This window comes from Haemaphysalis longicornis, unplaced genomic scaffold (genome assembly GCF_048455015.1).
Source record: "Haemaphysalis longicornis isolate Haplotype H1 unplaced genomic scaffold, Haemaphysalis longicornis Haplotype H1 scaffold_4, whole genome shotgun sequence".
Classification (NCBI taxonomy): domain Eukaryota; kingdom Metazoa; phylum Arthropoda; class Arachnida; order Ixodida; family Ixodidae; genus Haemaphysalis; species Haemaphysalis longicornis.
In genome coordinates, this window is record NW_027526361.1 from 7,529,091 (window position 1) to 7,549,900 (window position 20,810).

Here is a 20,810-nt window from a genome sequence, read left to right on the forward strand (position 1 = left end):
TTATGGGCAGCATTATTTGCAGCATAAACAGAACGAGTACAGAGAATTGCTTTCGAATATTATGAAACTAGAAGGCTTAGATGATGAGGTAGTGCAGTTCCTTATACCTACGGCAATTTATCTCGATAATTGGGTGCACCTCACATGAGACAGGCTGACATGCTCAGAGAAGGTCAAAAACGACCGAGCATTGAAACAGAGATGTATTTGAGATTAATACTGTTTACATGGCAGGGTTGCAAGAGAAACTGGAATAACGTCAGCCAGCGTTAAATGGGCGCACATGCGTCAGTGCAAGCGGTATACATCTGATTCCGGGAATGCCACGCGCTCACGTCTTGTCTGATAACCAGAGAAAGTGCAACGGCTCAAGAATACCCGAGGCCAGGCACCCACAGGCGTCGGGTTAAATTTAGCGCTGGGAAGTCGGGAGCAACGGTTTTTAGCCACAGTAGCGCAGGTGCAGTGTCAATCCACCACTGCGAAATACCCAAAGTCGAGGAATACAAACATTTGGGTGTGTGACTGAACGAAGGAAAAAGCTACTTAAGAACTAAGAACAACTTAAAATCAAGTGAAAGCGAATTTCGGCTATGATGAAGCATAGAGTTCGATGGGGTGAGGGGGATGTGGTAGAAGTGCGATGAATTCGGAAAGCGTAAAGGTCCTGAACCTCACATATGTGAATGCAGTTTAGACTCGGCCAAGTTTTCTGCGTGGTAATGGTGGCACACACCACAGACCGAGCTCTCGTCTCCCAAGCCTGTGATGTCAGCACTGCCTCCCATGGAGCCAGATAAGCCCGTGATAGTCTACTCGTGTACAGAGACATCACGGAACATTACCGCCTCTCCCGCTGCAAATACTCTCCCCCCATCCATCCATCTCTATCAGTGTAAGAGGAACGCCTATGGCGTCAGCTTCAAACCAAATATCACCCCTGTTTAGCCATACTCCATCACATTCACCTCTGATTACATCCCGCAACACTCCGCCAGCTCTGCGGCGAACATACCATAGTACACCATCATCAGTGGGTCTTCAAATCTGACCCTTTCCCTCTCATCACTTCCATCGACCAGTGGAAAGCAGCGCTGGTTTGCTCAAACCTGGATCTCCAGAAGGCACCACAGGTCGTGCAGCCATCCATAGCCGCCGAAGCCACCAAGCTGCACTAACTTTTGGTTAGTGCAGCTTGGTTAATGTAGCTCTTCGAGACTCGCTCAAGTTTTCTGCGTGGTATCGTCGTTAGCCCCTAAGGAGCCATGAACACTCGGTCATTAAAGTATGTACAATGTACGCGAGCTCGTAATTCCAGATCTCCTGCAACTCGCTGCCGTTTCGTCGCCTCTTCACCGGCATGGTATTCGGGATTGGACCGAAGTCGTCGCATCCGTTCTCAAGTATCGGCGCGGCAGGTTTCACGCCGCACTTCCTCTTCGCAAAAACATGCGGCCAAAGGGCATACCTAAAACACATATATGGGCATGCACAGGAAAGCAAGAAGACACACAAAGAATAAACATATTTAGTGAGGAGCAATGGGAGACGGCGCTGCTCAGCTCCGAAGAGCTACTACAGCAACTTCTAATTTAGAAACTGAAGAAGCCGCCACAGGTCAAGGACTCCTAGCCGACGACTGAAAAGAAGGACAGGGCACTCCTACCCCTTCCCCTTCTAGGTTTCTTACAAAAAAAAAATCAGTTGTTTTTCTCCCTGTATTCTTCGGGAGGGACGCTCGTCTTCTGTCGCCTCATCTCTCCCTTCGTCGGAGACCCGGTAATATCCCTTCACATGGATTTCCGAACTTGCCGCCGAAAGTTCTGCACGACTCCATCCCACGTATCGTTTTGTCCGCAGGCTTTCACACCTCTCCCAAAGCGGACCGCGTTAGCGCGTGCTAGAACCGGCGGCAACCAGCGTCGCGAACTCGGCGTCTGTAAAGCAAGCTTTTCTGCCCCCTCTTGGGGCGCGAACGCACGTGAACTGGCGAGGAGAACAGCACGGGAGGGACCACGCCACGAACGGTGGGCAGAGTGTCCTCGAAGGTCTAACGGGGCCGGCGCGCGCGATGACGTCATCGCTCGGCGCGGTTTTGGTGCCATGCAACGGCCGCCCTGTCCCTATAGCACATAACGGGAAAGTCATCTGCGCAACCCCCAACGAGCTCTACAGCGTGGGGATGCGGATGCACTGTGTCCCGAGCACGGCCCCGAGGCATGCGGACGGAATCGGTAACGTCGCCGCCCACGACGCGGCGAGTGAGCTGGCTTGCTCGCGCTCGTCCCCTCTTGACGTAGTCCTCAAGCTTCGCTGCTTATTGATACAGACGAGTAACGCAGGCAACTGAATTGCAAGCAAAACAGGAGCTGGCGGCGATGGGGCCGCAATATCCCCCCATTTCCCAAAGGGCTTCCGCGCGGTGCAAAAGTGTTCATCTGCGAGGCGAGGACTAGGTGCTACCCTAACGGAGGATGCACTGGCCATGTGGCGGGCACACGGTGCGTCCAAAGAACGCGCGGCGTTGACCCTACAGCACGCGAGGACCGCACACGGCCAGACGAGGAGGACCACCACGCAGCCTGTGTGACGTGCTGCACGTGCGATGTTGCTGCCTATACAATGGTCCGGAATGAATACTAGTGTACGATCGATTGTTCCTGCCCTACACCGCCGGGAAACAAGCACAGGAGTCCCGGCCGGCGTTTCATCATTGGAGGAATGTACGGCCCCAACACCTTATTTGGATGCAGAGAGCACGATCATTTTTTCGTGGGAGTTTGTGCGCAAGGACGTAGTGGCTGGACGAATGTGAAGGCCATCCCACTCTTTCCTGTTTCCCTCGTACTCAACTAGGCTACAAGGCCCCCAACGCAGTAATAGTTTCATTCTTTATTCCTGATGCACGGGCTTTGGAACGGGTCGCAGTCAGTATAATTCCGGGCACGGCTTTTGTGGACGCCTTATGTGGACGCCAACTTTGGCACACCTTGAACCTATAGCTAAGGAACGCTTTCGCGTTATTATGTCAAGAACAGCGGAGAAGCTTAGATAACCAAAAGTAATGCAAAGCGGACAGAAACGAATAAGTGGAGAGGAAAAATGAAATCGGAAAAATCGTTGGAGATGTACAGGACACAGAAATTTGCTTTCTACATTTACTCTAAGCGTTGCTTTCTGGAACTAGAGCAGGCTGTTTGAGAACGAAGATCTTCAGAACGCCGCTACCCTGTTCGCGCGTGCTACAAGTTCGGTGTACTGCGGCCCCGCACGGGGCACCTTAAGTAATCTTGGTGACGGTATTGGCGACACCGCGGACCCCGAGCACCCATACTCACGCTGTAATCTTCCGTGGCTAGGAGTTTTCAGGTGAAGGGCAGAAACCACAAACGGTGGCCGTCGGAGCCCAGGTCAAGCTCCGGCGGATGGGCTCAGACAGAGCTCCGGGACCTTTTCAGCTATCAGGGTAAAGCTGACGAAGGAAGCACCCCCGTTCTCTGTTTTTCATCATCATCATCATCATCATCATCATCATCATCATCATCATCATCATCATCATCATCATCATCATCATCATCATCCTATCTCGGCCCACTGCAGGGCAAAGGCCTCTCCCATTATTCTCCAATTACCTCGGTCCTGTGCCAACTGTGACCAATTTATCCCCGCAAACTTCTTAACCTCATCTGCCCATCTAACTTTCTGCCGCCCCCTGCAACGCTTGCCTTCTCTAGGGATCCCCTCTGTTACCCTTAATGACCAGCGGTTATCTTGCCTTCGCATTACATGCCCTGCCCACGTCCATTTCTTCTTCTTAATCTCTACTAATAGGTCCTTAACACGTGTTTGTTCCCTGACCCACTCCGCTCTCTTCTTGTGCCTTAATGTTACACCTATCATTTTACGCTCCATTGCCCGCAGAGTCGTTCTCAATTTAAGTTGAACCCTCTTAGTGAGCCTCGAAGTTTCTGCCCCGTAGGTGAGTACCGGTAAGATGCAGCTGTGATACACTTTCTTGTTCAGCGACAATGGTAGGCTGCTATTCATTATCTGAGAATGTCTGCCATATGCACCCCACCCCATTCTTATCCTTCTAATTATCTCGGCCTCATGGTTGGGATCTGGGGTCACAACTTGGCCTAAGTAGATATATTCGCTTACCACTTCCCCTGCCTCGCCACCTATCTCAAACCGCTGTGCTGTCTCGAGGTTATTGATCATTACTTTAGTTTTCTGCATATTAATTTTCAGGCCCACGGTTCTACTCTGTTCGTCCAGTGCGGAAAGCATGCTTTGCAATTCGTCCCCCGAGTTACTTAGTAAGGCAATGTCATCAGCAAATCTGAGGTTGCTGAGGTATTCTCCATTCACCCTTACTCCCACCTGTTCCCAATCCAACGTTCTGAATACTTCTTGTAAACATGCTGTGAATAACATTGGAGAGATTGTGTCTCCTTGTCTGACACCCTTCCTTATATGTATTTTACTGCTCTCCTTATGGAGGATGATGGTAGCTGTTGACCCATTGTAGATATCCTCTAGTATTCTTACATAATGCTCATCTACCCCCTGGTTCCGTTAGCACCCTGGTTAGCACCCTCTGCTGCGTCACAAGTCTGACCGCCGCCGTGGTCAGTTGCTTCGCAGCCGGTGGGGACTGAGGGCCGTGGGTTAATTGGCGTATTCATGGGAGGTTGTGGCCGTTACTACACCAGGGTGGCCAATCCTGCTCTGGTGAGGGAGTGCATTGCCGGCAATGGTCGCCGGGGTCAGGCGCACCCCAAGCCCCTTTGTGCAATTCCATCAATACGCGGATTTTTTTCCCCTGCTTTTATACGATTCCGAGTCAAGAGATCCAAAGAGTCAAAAGATCCAAAGAGTCAAAAGGTCCAATATTGGATCTTTTGACGCGTTGGATCTTTTGACTCGTTGGATCTTTTGACTCACTGTGGACCTTTCGACCCGTTGGATCTTTTGACTCGTTGGATCTTTTGACTCGTATTGGACCTTTTGACGCGGCTAAGGCGAGTCAAAAGGTCCAACGAGTCAAGAGGTCCAATATTAGACATTCTGACTTCTATCTTTTGACGGGGCTAAGGCCAATCAAGTGATCTAGTCTCTTTATGAGCCTCACCTTGGCGTACTTTTGTTTGCTAAGGGCCAAGATTATAACTCCGTTGCCTCTTCGTTTTCCCTACAAGGAGCGTGTTCATTCGTTCTAAGCACCAATTTCCGGGCCATATATGCTAGTTTTTCTTTCAAGTATATGCATGTTGCTCTCATACAAAAATACGTTTGCGTCACGGGCATGGGAAATTATTGCAGTGGTTAAGCGAACATTGACAATGCCATTTACCGGCTCCGGTCTTTTCAGTATAGGGCGTTTCGGTTTCGGGGCCTTTCGGTACACGGAGCTTTCGGTACAAAAACATATTCAAGCGCGCGTTGTAGGCAGCAAGATGTGTGCGTCGTAGCAGTTGTAGGCACAAAATCGTACTTATTTATTACTCGTGTTCTTGCTCGTAATTCTGCGTTATTTTAACGTAGTGAAAAGGTCATGCGGCCTTCCCAAATGAAGCACTATTTATCTGCGGACTTGTTGCCGTAGTAACTGTAGCTTTGAGATAATATTATTGTTGCGTATATCGCTTTCTTTCTAGCGACTTATTATCACCATATCTTTGTTTAAAAATCAGTGACGCTAACAATTTTTTTCCACTTTCGAGTACCTGTGATAAAGCTGCGTAATTGATCGACTTCGCTAGGGGATAGGAACCAGTCGCTTTCTAACTCAATCACAAACAATTTGTAATTTTTTGGCATTTTGCATCCATGTGCTCTTCTGTTTGCTGGTAACACAACGCGCATAATGCCTTATTACGGATGCGTTACCAAGGGCACCTTCTCTACCTCACCGGACGTTTCTGTCCCGGCGTCACCCCCATTTCCAGGAAATCGGTGTGTTTAGTTGTTTGTGGTTTGAAATGCCCAAAGGCATTGTTAATGCTTTCTGGAACATACATAGATTTAATTTGCAGAAAGAAGAGGTCATTTGTGATTTTCGGCGTTCTTCCTCAAAGCATACTGGCCATACTTTGGCCGTGGCTTTGTTCTTATCCGAGACCAGTGTCAGCATCAGCTCCCCACCGCCTGTAGCTCTCTAGCTGCACAAAATGGAAAATGGAAGCGAAGCCACACAAGCAGGGGTTGGCACTACACTATCGAGACTGTAAAAAAAGAAACACGCGGACTGCAACTAGCGGCTTCAGGTTATCATGACGTACTTCAACTCAGGTCGCCTGGAAACCTAGTAACCAGCTTCCCAAAGGGTAGCAATGTAGCACGGCTATTCGAACTCTTGATTTTTTGTGGGTGTAATCAGGAGCCATATAAGGGTCATTTATTTGATGGATATTGACTTTGATAAACGAGATGCAAGAACATTTGTCCGGAATATTTTCAGCAGCAATCATACGAGTCAGCGCAGCGTAGCCGAACATGAGCGACATGTGGTCGTGGCTCCTCGACATCGCTGAAGCTCACATTCTACATAAGCAATAACTACCAAAATATTCTAATGTAATAGTATCAAATGACAGAGGAGCGAGAAACGAGAACAACCTGAGAAAATAATCAGAAATAAAAACAAGCTTGATGAATGGTGTTGTTCATAACGTTCAAATTAGCCACGGCTTCATTCGGCGCGCCAAGTGCATATCTTCTACATTTAGAAGTGAAAGTTCAAGTATGGGAGCGAAAATAACACTATAAATACAATAAAATGACGCAGTCTATAAATTGCGCACCCTAGCCATGGCTCCGAAGGTTCTCATAATTCGTCGGACCTTCTGACGTGGTTTCGGAATTATTGGACTTTTTGACCCCTTGGATTTCCTGACTCGTTGGATCTTTTGACTCGCTTTGGACCTTTTGACTCATTGGATCTTCTGACTCTTTGGACCTTTTGACCCACATTGGACCCTTTGACCCGTTGGATCTTTTGACTCGGCTGTCACGTGATTATTGGATCTTTTGACTCTTTGGACCTTTTGACTCTTTGGATCTTTTGACCATAAGCGCTTTTATACTATGCTGTATGGTATTTTCAACCCCCCCCCCAAAAAAAAAAAAAACGATCGGCCCCGAAAAGGGGCCGCACCGAAGTTTCATTCCCACCTCTTTCAACAACTTTTTTTTCAACAATCGTGAATAACTATTCTCGTTTTCTTGTTATTGAGTCAGCTGACGCGGCAAGGCGTGCCGCTTCCCTGCCCTGTCTGTATTCCTGGTTTCTAAATTTCTGCAAAGCACGGTAGGTGGAAAGTATCGAGCTAAAAAGCTTAGGACGGGAGAAATCCTTGTAGAACTCAATGCCGAACAACAAGCCCGCACTCTTCTTTCACAAACCCGCATCCATGATCTGGACATCAGGGTCACACCCCACCAGAGCCTCAACAGCTTCCAGGGTGTGATTTCTGAGACAGATCTCCTTACGGAAACAGATTCCGACCTTCTCCAAGGTTTAAAGGATCCGGGCGTCACAGCCGTGCACCGCATCACTATGCGCAGGGACGATAAGATAATCCCCACCAAACACATTATCCTTACCTTTGACCGCTCGACACTTCCACAATATATAAATGCAGGCTTCAACCGATGTTCCATTCGCCCGTACATACCGAACCCGCGCCGCTGCTTCAAGTGCCAGCGGTTCGGGCACAGTACAACCTCTTGCCGCTGCCGAAAAACCTGTGCGAAATGCGCCGCACAGGATCATCCAACCGGCAATTGCAATTCTGACAACCTTACATGAACAAACTGCAGGGGCCCACATGCGGCCTACTCCAGGAAACGCGAGAAGTTCCAGCAAGAGAAACAAATCCTCAACTTCAAGGTCACAGGGAGCATCGCCTTCCCAGAGGCGCTGAAGAGGTTCGTCTCTTTCCCCCTGGGAAGGTACGCCGACGCAGTTCTCCGGGGGGCGGAGCGGCGTCTGGTTTCCCCAGCGAGTCTGACTTGGCCCATCCCCCGCCCCCGCTGGGTTGCCTCAGGCAGCCCAACCCGTCACCACACCGCTTGCTGTGGCAGCAGCGGTTGTGGTGCCAACCGCTTCCGTCGGGACCGGTACCGCTCCCGCCCCTGCCTCCCCGTCCTCCAGTGCGTTGGAGGGTGCCGACGGGTTGGACAACGGGGGCCCCGCATCGGCTCCCACCGCCACCGCACCTACGCCTGTGCCACTTCTGGCGCTCCCGACACCCGCGGCGGTGGCGGCTCAGAAGAAGAGCTCCTGAAGGGGGGCCAAGTCCAGGGGGCCCAGTTCGTCGGGCACCCCCAGGACATCTGACGACGAGATGGACGTCGGGCCGTTCTTGCCTGCAACACATTGCAAGGAGCGGCCTCCGACGTCCAAGCCAACAGAAAGGCCCAAAAATCCCCCTCCAAGAGTAGAAGCCCCGAAAGACACGTGAACACACATACGCACGACTCCAGTCACTCCTAAATCTCCATAATGGCAAGAGAAAATATTATTCAATGGAACTGTAGAGGCCTCATTAAAAATCTTGATGCTGTCTATGAGATATTGCATTCGAATCAACCAAGTGCCATGTGTCTTCAGGAAACACATTTAATCTCTAGACACACAAATTTGTTGAACAGCTACATGGTATTTATAAAGGACAGGGATGGTGGTGGTACGTCTTCAGGTGGAGTGGCCATCATTGCCCAGAAATCTTTAGCCTGTCACCCTAACCATCTGAACACTGTCCTTGAGGCTGTCCCAATTCGCAAAATTATATTTAACAGGTTAATAACGGTATGCTCCCTCTGCATTCGTCCTGATCACGGGACGAATGCAGAGTGCGGGTCCTGTTACGAGTGTATGTGCGAGTGAATAAATTCTTATAATGACGAGCCTCAGGCGCTGATGATTGAGCGCCCACCCGGCGGGGCGCTTCCTCTAGTCCGGGGAGGGCCCTGGTCCGCGCTGGCTGCCGGGGCCCTTTCCTCCTGGCTATGCTGCACTGACAGGTCGGGGCTGGCCATCTGGCACGCCCACGTCTTGCAGGTCGGGTGATAGTTGGAGGTCCAGCATGGGAAATGTTCACACTCCAAAAGCGCATGGTACAGGCTACCAGCGGGGAACAGGAATCACAGGTAGCGGAGTAGAAGGTGGGATGCATGTCATGTAGTAGAGTAGGTTTGCAGGCGGTGAAAGGTGCTCGCCTCGGATCTCAATAGATTTCTGTCAGCTGCAGGGCTCGCCATCGCTTAGGCCGCCACCCCCTGGTGATGAATACCGCATAGTATTTACAGACTGCCGTAACTGCCTGCTGGGTGCCATGTTCTGCAACTCGCAGAATCGTCCGTATTCCCCTGGACGTAAGTTGTTTCCTTCGGGAGAAACGAGGTGGTACGCGCTGCTGCTCCTCGCGCTGTTACACGCCGGGCCGCTTCTCAACGGCCTAGATGGGTAGTAAAAGATTATAAAAGCGTGTATATTGTCACGAAGCAACATACGACGCAGTTGTCTTCGAGGAAAACACGTTTATTGGAGCGAACTTGTGCTCCCTTAACAACTCAAAGAATACAGAGGCGGCGAAGCAGCAGTCAACAAAGTGACGTACGCATGCGAGCTACGACGAGTCGAATATCCCGGCGTCTGCTCTGCAGGCGTTTTATCTTTCGGCGGGCGTGGTTCTCGAACCGCCGATTCGCATCTAGAACATTGTAGATCCAAGAAGATTATTCTGGGCTGTTCACGTTAGATCGGAATGCTCTCCCTATCAGAACAGATAACACATGCGGCACAGAAAGAAAGAATGGAACACGCACTTCCCTTGGCACAGAGATAACACAGACCGGCGTAGCCGGGCTGGTAAAAGCAAAACAAAAATAAACCCAGTGCATGGTTCGCGGCATTATTCCGTGTCTTGGACTGCGAGAAAAGGAAAAAATTCCCCCGCATTTCCCCGAGGGGGAGAATGTGAAAGTGCGAATGCACGGTTGTCGGCCCGCTTGCGGCGCTTGCGCTCGGCCCCCGCAGCCCACCGCCTCGCCGCCTTCTCTTCCATCTCTTCCATCGGGTTTGTAGTATCACGTGTACACCACGCAGTTATCAAGCCGCTATAACGCCGCTGAGTCGCCAACGCACGCCGCTGATGACGTAGTTTGAATGCGTTAAAGATATAAGGCGCGTCACTAACGCTGATATCACTGTCGCGTCCGTGGCTTGGTCGGTAGAGCGTCGCGCTGCGGCCGCAAAGTCCTCGGATCGAAACCTGGCGCCGGATGCTGTTTCTTTTTTAAATATAGAGGAGCACTGCGGACGCCGACGCCGCCGCCGCCGCCGCCGGCGGTGGATGGTTTGGGGTCGCTTATAAAGTGCATTCGCACTTTATAAGCGACCCCCAAAAAAGTAAGCGAGCACCCGAGAGCCCATGCCTGGGCGACACCCGCTTCATTGCAGACTGAGCGGCGCTTTTTCAAAGACATCGCCGAGCTCGAGGCCTTGTGCGCCTTTGCCACAGCAAGTGACCCTGCGTTATTGGTTCACGACGGCGGGCGTGTAATATGGTGCCCTTTGAATCGATCTGAACGTCGGCGTAGTGCTCCAATCATTTATTACCTCTCTCCAGCGTGCGTGCGAAGGCCACGTGCGCGTGTTCACCTCACGCCCCCCCGCATCGCTATGGCGCGCTCTGCCTTGTTATAGAGCTTCGTTCGTCCCCAGAAGAAGTTAAAAACATCTGCGGCAGTAAAAAGAAGCATCTATACTTTTGTTAACCACCGCAACATGTTTGCAAAATGAAAGTTTAAAAACATCAGCAGATACATTTAAGACTGCTTACGTGTGGGAATGGCAAAACACTATAGTCCCGCGGGTGAGTCGTTTGCGAGTAACGCTACTAAATGTGTTACCTGCACAGGCAGCTAGCTATCTGAAGCTGCGACTGCCGTGTCACGCGCATTCGTGTTCTAGAGCGAAGGTTTCGAAAGTGGTACGTCTAGCAATGTGGCGCTAAAACCCGCTCTATTTGCTAAGCTAACGCAACCGGATCAAACTTGTTTAACCGGATGTGTACGCGACATTTAGCCGCATGCAATGCTGAATGAATGGATGAAACCACGTTTATTCCACTTTATAATGTGCCGAGGGCACTGCAGTGGAAAGGAGTACGGTGTTATAGAAGAGGGAAAGGGTTGGGCTGCCTCCGTTTTTTTAACGGACGCATTGGAGGCAGCTGGGCCGCTTGAATCTTGTGGCTGTCGAGGAGCCGATCACCAACCGGTGGCGCCACTGGGTCTTGAAGAAACAGGAGGAGTGCTCGCCAGAGCTCGGTGGCTCGATCCGGAGGCTTGGGATCCGGACAGGCCCATGTCCGGAGAGAAGAAGGCCAGGGTCCCCGTTTTATGGTGGCCAGGACACTATACATCGCGTGAGGCTGAATGTCGCATACCCGCGAAACTTCCTCTTCAAATCAAAACGCCCCGCATCGCCACTCTGGCCACACTGCGATGTGCGGGAAAACCTGCAGCACCTGCTCTGCGAATGTACTCTATTCAGTGCGCAAAGAGTGTACCTCACAGTGTCTTTAGGACTGCCGCTTTTCATGAGAACTGGGGCACATGTTAAGTCAGTGGGCATTTCCCAAACGTGCTTCACGGGTCACAAAAGCTCTGATCACGCATACCTGCGAAACACATGTCTTGACCAAACACTGAAATGACTGAACGCATGCGTGCGCATCAACTTCTTCAACATCATCCCATCATCACTATCCCCACCCTATTCATCTAGCGTGACTTCATTGAAGATCGCTCTTTCTATACCTCATTGAGGAGAGGTGCAGACAATCAGCGTTCTTTCACTCAGCAAGTGGGGCAGGCCGCACTCTGCGCTCCTGCGCGTAGCTCTGCGCATGCACTCCTTTTCTTTGCGTGTTGTATTTCCGAAGCGGATTGTATTTCCTGCTTTATGTGGTATTTTTATGACCATCTTTCGGTCACGGACGCCGCCTCCGCCCTTTCCCGCAATGGGACACATCAGGCTTTCTCCTTATAGAACGAAAGTATTTCTCTTGTGGATAATTAAGCTCCCCCTTTGTTGGGGCCCTTTGAAACGTGCCCTCTGCGTGTGGGCCCACTGCGACACTATTGACGTGTCGCTGTTCCTGTCCTGTCGCTATACACATGCGATTCGACAAATCACTTCTTTGCATTAGAATAACATGTCCGCCATTGCTGCCCGTTGTTTTCTGTTATTTAACAGCCCGCGATGTTCCAGGGCGCGCGCAGCGAGGTTGACGTGCCATACTCGCATGTTTGAGCGGGCTCCGGGCATATGAATACATGTATCCTCCACGGTATACTTCTTTGCTTGCAGTCTCGTTTTGCTCATTAACGTAAAGTTCACGGGCGCCAAGAAAACGCGATTGTGGGTACGGGAAATTAATACGAGAACAAAGGGGACACCGGCACTTACAGCACAATTTTGAGCCAGGTATAGTAACAGCAAGAAGTACAGAAGTAGTACACTTTAATACAACTCTTCAGAAGTATAACATTTTCCGAACAGTTAAAAGCGCAAATTTTGAAGAGCGTGTGTGTAACAAGCGCGGCCAAGACGCTGCGTGTATACGTACCTGAAACTCAAATCGTGAGTTGTGATGATAACCTAATTAGGGAAGCTGTTTTAACGAGGAAGACCTGCTAGGGAAGAAAGTCGCCAGATGCCGTGCCCCTCCCACCCTGTATACGTTCTGCATCTGACAGCAAAATGCAGTAGAACGTTTGTAGACTCCAACAGCGTCTACCGGGCTTCCGACACCGGTCACTTTTCGCGTTTCATGGGGCACCTCATGCTTTCGCATTAAGGAAACCCTCCACCGCCTGAACGGGGTCCTCACTGTTCGAAATGTACACCACTTCCCAGCTGTCTAGCTTCCGCATGACCGCAGTAGCGTCGACAGCGAGCAAGCTAACACGCTGCGCAGCATCACCGTTGCTGTGTTCATCAATTAAAATCTGCATACGACTGCGTATATCACGAAGCCATATGCTTGTCAATGAGGTATCTAGCTAGGCATCAATGGTCGCATGTATGCATCTACATGTACTTCTGATATGTGCATCTACATGTCAACGGAGAGCGGTAACACCGCTAGGTAAAGTGACCGGCGGTGTTCCTCAGGGTGGTGTGTTAATCCCGACGCTTTTTAGCATCGCTATCCCATGAGCCTAAAGAAATGGTTACCGAAGTTTGGCTATCTCCTTGTACGTGGACGAGTCCCGCATATGGAGCTTTAAACGTAAAAGTCGTGTATTGCGCATGAGACAGCAGTGAGAAGTCGATTCTGTTGCGGCGTTCCCGATAACCCGAGGTTTAGAAATCTGGGCAAGCATAAGCGCTGCATTCGCCTTCACGAAGCGTGATCTTTCCAATTACGATCTTGCCGTTGCGGGCTACGCGGTACTATACGTCCCGAATCACAAGTTCTTGTGTGTGACATTGTACAAGACTTCGCCATAGTCAATACATCTCCGCAATCTAAAATACCAGCTTGGTTCCTTTGCCAGCATTTTTCGCCGCTGTGTAGGAACGCCGGTGGTTGTTCGGTCCCGACTGCACGACGTGCTGTGTGTTGAAGGGCAATCTTCATAGATTAACGGGCGGCACTTCAGTGTTTAACATCTTAACCGAAAGCTCGGCTCATATTTTTTATTAGTTCAACTCAATTTCGATATACTTCACACAAGCACCATCATATAGTGGCTCCACTCCTACTGGTGTATATGGGAACATCAAGGCGCCTATGGCGCAGTATACGCGTACCAGTATCTTATTCACAACGAAAGATGCCTCATTTCTAGCGTCAATGTTTACCTCAAGCTCAGAATTTAGCGATCTACATGGGCTGTTGCGCCACATCAGGGGGGGGGCCCGTTCAACATATGACCCCACTATACACGTATGATGCCGCATGGACTCACCAAGCACGACGAAGTGGTTCTACTCCGCGAGCGGCTGAACGTCGACCGCCTGCACTGGTGTTGCAACCAGCCGATTCCCACTCAGCTCACTCGGTCACGTATGCGAGAACTCAGACCGCGTGCGCGGTTTTCAGCGACCAGAACATCCCTCTCAGCGTCCTCGGACCAGCCCCTCTCAGTGAGATTATAACTGAGCGACGTGTTACTCCTCTGATCGAGTTCTAAAACACGCGTCCCGTGCAACTAGAGCTCTCCTAGCTTTCTGCGAAGGACATGACTGGGCCGGTGTAATAATATATAAGTAACTCTACACAAGCGTGCGCATCATCGTCGTCATCTTCATGTTCATCGTTTCGTTCTATCTTTCTCGGTAAATGTAACGGAGGATTAGTAATCAAAAATTAATGCAAAATAGCAATCGAAAATCACACAAACAGAGCGGTTTTATCACACTTGTTGAATAAGAGGTGTGACTACCTATGCGTCTTAGAAATATATCCACTTCCAAAAACGAATCTCAGGAAACGGTCGTGCCAACTTACTCCCATACCTGTGTTTTCGCCTCACGTCGCTGCCCGCCAGCAAAATTCAACGGCCATCAAGAAGCGTCTCACCGGATCGTCTGGCGGTTTCCACGAACGGTCGATCCGCAAGGTAACGGTCCCTCGTTGATACCCGCAGTGCCATTGGCCTGAGAGAGGTCACCGCGGCACAGTAGGCATCCCAAGTCCTTCGCGGGTACCTCGGCGTCGCGCATGGCATGTCTACGACGATCGCGAAGCCCTAACGACTGGGAACCACCATGCGGTCTGGGCGAAGCACGTGGTCACGCACGTGCGATCACTGCCACACGCGGTAAACAACGGGAGAGGGACGGCGGAGAACGTGCTTCATATGCTCCGCCCTTGTCTGCCGCGTCGGCACTGTGAACAACGCTCAAGCCGGGATTTTCCCGAAGGTGTCGGACACGCGTACTCCACGCGGACGCCAAACCGTCTCAGCAGCAGTTGCCTCGGGGAGGCCTTGAACTATCCTCGCGCGGCCACGCTGCGTGTACTATGTATGACGCCTCAGCGGAGCTCCGTTCATGCTTGCAGCACTCGCGCTTTGGTAATTACGCGTGCCGGGCACCTTGAAGCCTGTTGTGGGAGCGTTTTGAAACAGGATTTGGCTCGGACGCGTCTGACCAAGACAAAAAAGTATACCCCCTTCTCAATCTCCTTACTTTTTTTTTTTCTCTTCAAGTGATCCGTATGGGACTTGCTGAGATTTTTCTCCTCGCCGAACTGCACGCAACAAAACTCTCGCGGTAGCTCGACGCGTTGTGTCGGTAGTACGCCGAGAAGTACAAGCAGGGGCCATGAAACATTCCGGAAGAACGTGTTCTTGGCTGTGCTGGTGGCTCATGATTGAAAGAGCCAAATAGGCGCTAAAGACGGCGAAACAAGCTGTATACATTTAACTTTTTTTTTTTTACAGTTCAACGTATTCATGTCCGCGTCTATGTGCAGTAAATATCGTTGCGATATTCCGGTTTGTGTTCCCGCTAAGCGTCGATGAGAGTAAACTAGCTGGACAGGAGAAACAACCTCGAAATTCAGGAGTGAAATTGTCAGGGAAAGCGTTCTTTTCAGGAATCTGCTGTTGGTGAATGAGGGACCGTAGCTGAGACCTTTGCCGGAATGCAGCCGATCTCGGCCGATCTCGGCCAACGGCACGCATTGCTACTCGAGCGAATGTGCTCGCTCAGGTGCGAGCCCAGGTGTGTGCAGATTCACTGCTTAAGGGCGTCCGCAGAACTTTTTGCAAAGGGGGGGGGGGGGGGGGCATCCATTAGCGGGAAGGAGGGGGGGGGGGGGGGGGTACGGTTGGATAGTAGCACGAAAACGGTGCTATTTGTGGTTACAAAAATTACAAACAGCGAATTAGAACCGGATTTGGAGAATATACATTGGATTTTATTATTGAACAAAGAAATAGTTAATACAGAAAATGCAAAAAAGTACTGCCGTTTTGTAAAGAAGAGTGGTCAGTCTCGCTGCATGAGGGTTCTCGGCTCACGCCAACTGATCACCAGCACACAGTACAGTATACGTTCACATACATACAACTGCACTCCGTCAATCTTCCTTGAATAGCAGCTGCAGAAGCCTCGGGTTCTTTCGGGAAAATTGCGAGATGATATGTGTGATGAAGTCTGTTGAAATGGCTCACACAATAAAGATACTACTGGCCTCCCTGACTTTCAATGCAGTACAGGCGTACAAACGTTTTGCGGTGCTGATTTATAGGTTTTGTTTCGGGGCTTGGCTGGTGCCGACATTTCGCAATTTCGAAAGAAAGGGTGTACATGGGACGGCACAGGAGGATGTTACACTATCCCTACTAAGTGTACCGGTGAAGAGATTTTGCTAGATATAGCTGCAAATTTGTCCGAAAACCGAAGTTCTTGCGGTGAGACTGCATAAATCTAGAGTTAAGAAAAAAAAAAGAAGTCAAATCTTTCGGAATTCTTCGCTATCTTCAATAGCCAGCACAGGCAGTCTGTTTCACTGCCGTAACATGACCGGCATGGTTAGTCAGTGTCTAATGTGCAATGTTGACCGCAGTCCTGAAGGGCGTTCCATACGGATACACAGGACCGTAGTGTGCTAATTAATGATTTGAGTGGCGTGGCTTGTTGGGCTAGTTGGTTCACGTACATAATTAAAAAAACTTTGCGCTACAGGACGGGACAAAGTAGAGAACGTCGGTGTCGTTCTCTCCTCTCTTCTGTTTTTCAGGCCAAAGTTTTTTTTAAATTATGGGCCAACCAAGCTGTGCAGCTTTTTTGCAGTGCATAAAAATATCCGAATCTCCAGGGGGGGGGGGGGGGGGGGGTCCCCCTTGCCCCCCCCTTCCGGACGCCCATGTCACTGCTCCCGCAGAAAGGAGCAGATTTCCTTTAAAAACGATAGTATCTCTTGGGCTTCTTAAATCCGGGAATTCCGGCATGTCCGTGTGTCCCTCGATTCGGCCACCTGCCCAAAATTTAAAAGAATTATTGAACGAGAAGTTTATACAGCCAGAACGTTTCCGAACCACTGAATCGGGAAACACATGTCATACTTGCCAACTTTGTTGAGTAAAGACAAAAAAATTAGAAATATTTGAGACAGAACATCAATGCGCAACTGGTATTCACAGTGTTCTCTTAATCTAAAATAAATGTGTGGTCCATATTTGCGACAGCAAATAAAAAATCCGCGACAAAAACAACAGACTGACCAAAAAAAATTCAAGAAGAGTGTTCCAGGTTAAACAATAACAAAATGTGCCAGCAGATGACGCGAGCAGTGGAACGCGGGAAGATTGAATAGACTTTGGCCAACCTCCGCCGGGTTCGTTGTGTGAGGATCGAAAGGACGGGGAAGGGAGTGAGCGATGGGCGGGGAGAGAAGGGAGTCATTCACGTGGCAGAGTAGTCGGCAGAGGACGATCGCCTTTCGAAGACGTTTGCAACGAAGTGAGCAGACACGCTGCCATTTTTTCCTCACCTCTACTTTTTCTGTGTGCATGGTTGCGTAAGCACCCATTCACATCGCTGCTTGGCTGCTGTTGCACGCAGCACTTGAATGACGAAGTTGAATTAACTTGTTCGTGAAGTGAAGAAGCGTAGTAACCTGGGTGAATGGGATGGGTGACGTCTTTAAAACAACCGAAACAAGAGGTGCGGACAAAGGGAGCGGACGAGGCGATCACTCGTATCGTCCGCTTCTTTTGCCCTCTTTTTAGCGCTGTTCCAAAGACGTGACGTATTTATTTTGCTTTGTCATTTTGAGCCTTTCAATTGTTAGCCTCTGAACCAAAAAGTCGCAGAAATACGGAGGCGTGTCTACTAGTGCGTAAGTAACCTTCTACGCTTCTTCGTTCAACCAACCTTACGTTTACTTGGTGGCATTGAAAGAACACGTCAATCTGCAGACTGCGTCTCTTTCTGTTTCTTTGCTTTCATTCTGAGTTAGTCTGGTGTGGGTGCTGAATTCAGACTGATTTCGTGAGCTAATTTTCTTCTCTTTCTCTCTTTTTTTGTACTTTGTGTTCATTTGGTTTAGGGGTTCGGGCTGCCGGCGTCTCCTGTCATCGTCGTTCTTTCATGTAGCCACGGTACTAAAACACCACGACACTCGTTTTCCAACGCCCCGCGCTAGAACTTAACGCGCACTGAAAGAACGCACTGGGACACTCATTTTCCAACACCTTGCGCAGAACACTTCGTGCTTCAGAGACACGAGACGTTTACAGCAAAGCTGCATACCTCTACCCCTAACGGTTTCATCTCCGTGGGCAAAAAAACCAGGGTGCCAAGAATACTCTTATACACCACATGCTTCGCTCCTCCCCAGATTTCACGTTAGGGGAGATGGCCCGGGATTTTTTTCTTTTTGCAAAGAGTGTTCGCTATCATTTTCGGATTTAGTGTGTTTGTTGCTATACTTTTTTCATTCTTGTATTTAGCGAATGGGAATTTTTATTTAATTTCGTGAATGCGCTTGGTTAGATACACCCTTGTGATTTCGTTAGACCGTTTTTAAAGACGATAGTCTTTCTTGGGCTACTTAAACGCAGAAATTTTGGTCTGATTGTATGTATGATTGTCTGTCTGCTTGTGACTCGAGTCAGCCACCCGACCAAAGTGAAACTTCACTTCACGAACAAGCCAATTCAACTTCGTCATTCAAGTGACGTGTGCAGCAGCAGCCAAGCAGCGATGTGAAGGGCTGCTTACGCACCCCTGCACACAGAAAAGTTAAAGGTGAGAAAAAATTGGCAGCGTGTCTGCTCACTTCGTTGCAAACGTCTTCGAAAGGCGATCGTCCTCTGCCGACTACTCTGCTACGTGAATGACTCCCTTCTCTCCCCGCCCATCGCTCACTCCCTTCTCCGTCCTTTCGATCCTCACACAATGCACACGGAGGAGGTTGGCCAAAGTCAATTCAATCTTCCCGCGCCCCACTGCTGGCGCCATCTACTGAAACATTTTGTTATTGTTTAACCTGAAACACTGCCTCGAGGTCCAGGCTCGCGCGAGCTCCTCTTGAATTTTTTTGGTCAGACTGTTGTTTTCGTCGCGGATTTTTTATTTACTGTCGCAAATATGAACCGCACATTTATAACGCTGTGAATACCAGTTGTGCACTGATGTTTTCCCTCAAATATTTCTATGTTTTTTTTTATTCAACAAAGTTCAACTAAGGAGGTTCCCCCGACAGTTTTACTGTGGGACGTCCTTCTGTACTAATAATTACGTGCGATGTGTATGTACCGAAAAATGTTTAATAAAATCCTTGAAATCCTTGAAAAAGAAAAGTTGACAAGTATGGCGCGTGTTTCTAGATTCAGTGAGTGGGAAACGTTCTGGCTGTATAAACTTCTCGTTCAATAATTCTTTTAAATTTTGGGCAGGCGGCTGAATTGAGGGACGCGCGGACATACCGGAATTCCCTGATTTAAGAAGCCCAAGACAGACTATCGCCTTTAAAGAAAATCTGCTTAATTCTGCGGGAGCAGTGAATCATCACACACCTGGGCTCGCACTTGAGAGAGCATTTCGCTCGAGTAGCGATGTGTGCCGTAGGCCGAGATCGGCCGCACTCCGGCAAAGGTATCAGCTACGGTCCCTCATTAACCAACAGCAGATTCCTAAAAAGAACGCTTTCCCTGACAATTTAACTCCTGAGTTTCGAGGTTGTTTCTCCTCTCCAGCTAGATTCCCCTCATCGATTATTTGGCGGGCACGCAAGCCAGAATATCGCAATGGTTTTTTACTACTTCACATTGACGTGGATATGAATACGTTTAACTGCCAAAATAAACCTTGTTAAATGTATAGAGCCTGTTCCGCGCCTTCACCCTTCACATTTCACCCCCATACTGTAACACCCTTTATTATCTCCCGCTCCAAGTTTCCGCGAGCTTAGCGATTTTAAAGAATCGCGAGCTTTCGCGGTACGCGAATATTTCACACTTTAGTGGTAAAATTATGCTCCAGTCGTTACGACGCTTTCCTGCCGCCACAGGCGTTTACCGAGTCGAGACTCGAGCGTCCACCATGGGAAGACACCATGTGAATTCGTGTGCACTGGAGACGCCGGGTACTCACCGGTTAAATCGGTACAAGGGACACCCACGCCTGGCGTGGGTCTCTTGTGCGGGACGACAAAGGTTGACAAGTTGCTTAATATTTCCTTCATTTTCCATCCTTGGAGGCGGGGGAGGCAAGGAACAAGAGCTGTACAATCATACAGCTGCACCTTCAGCGCCCGTCCCGTCCTTTTCACGGTCCGTGTCTTTCGCTAAGCTAAATCTTATTTCTGTAACTTTAGAAGTTGACCCCGCTTGTACGGAAAATCCCCCCTATGAAATGGGGCGTCTGGAAAATGCATTTTCTTTTTATTTTGCATGATTCAGAGGTAATTTTCAAGGGGGCTGGACAGGAGGGAGGGCGTTCTGATGAGAATCCCTTCTCATGCGGTATTCGCGCACGCCCACATACTTATGGGGGAGGGGGGGCGTCGCCGCCGTGCTGTTCCTAAGTGATGACACTCTCGCACGAGAAAACGCCGATGCAGTGTCCACGCTTGTAAACTTTACCATGCACTCCCGGATTTTGCCAGTTTCCCCTCAGTGCCTGACAACCCCGACACGCTAGCTCCAGGATCTCGCCGGGAGCTTTGCTGTGTGAGGGCTTTTACTATGCAGCACAGTTGTGATAAGCTGTAGACTTATCAGCAATCGGCTGTAAGCTATAGGCTTTACTACAGGCCTATTATACAGTT

General features: G+C 49.7%; 2 protein-coding genes across 6 annotated transcripts in view; both read right to left on the reverse strand.

Annotated features, from left to right (window-relative positions):
- LOC144178197 (alpha-tocopherol transfer protein-like) overlaps positions 1–20,810 on the reverse strand; it is a 365,130-nt gene that overhangs the window by 263,646 nt on the left and 80,674 nt on the right. The gene's annotated exons all lie outside the window — the stretch shown is intronic.
- The window catches only part of LOC144178195 (uncharacterized), a 132,858-nt gene that overhangs the window by 39,323 nt on the left and 72,725 nt on the right, over positions 1–20,810 (reverse strand). The window contains exon 1 of one of the 4 annotated variants that reach the window (XM_077705836.1): positions 14,607–14,942. The exons of the other annotated variants lie outside the window; for them this stretch is intronic. Within the exon in view, the coding sequence (XP_077561962.1) occupies positions 14,607–14,749 (143 nt within the window). The 5' untranslated portion in view covers positions 14,750–14,942. Of the gene's footprint in view, positions 1–14,606; positions 14,943–20,810 lie in introns of those variants that run through there. 4 annotated transcript variants of the gene reach the window in all.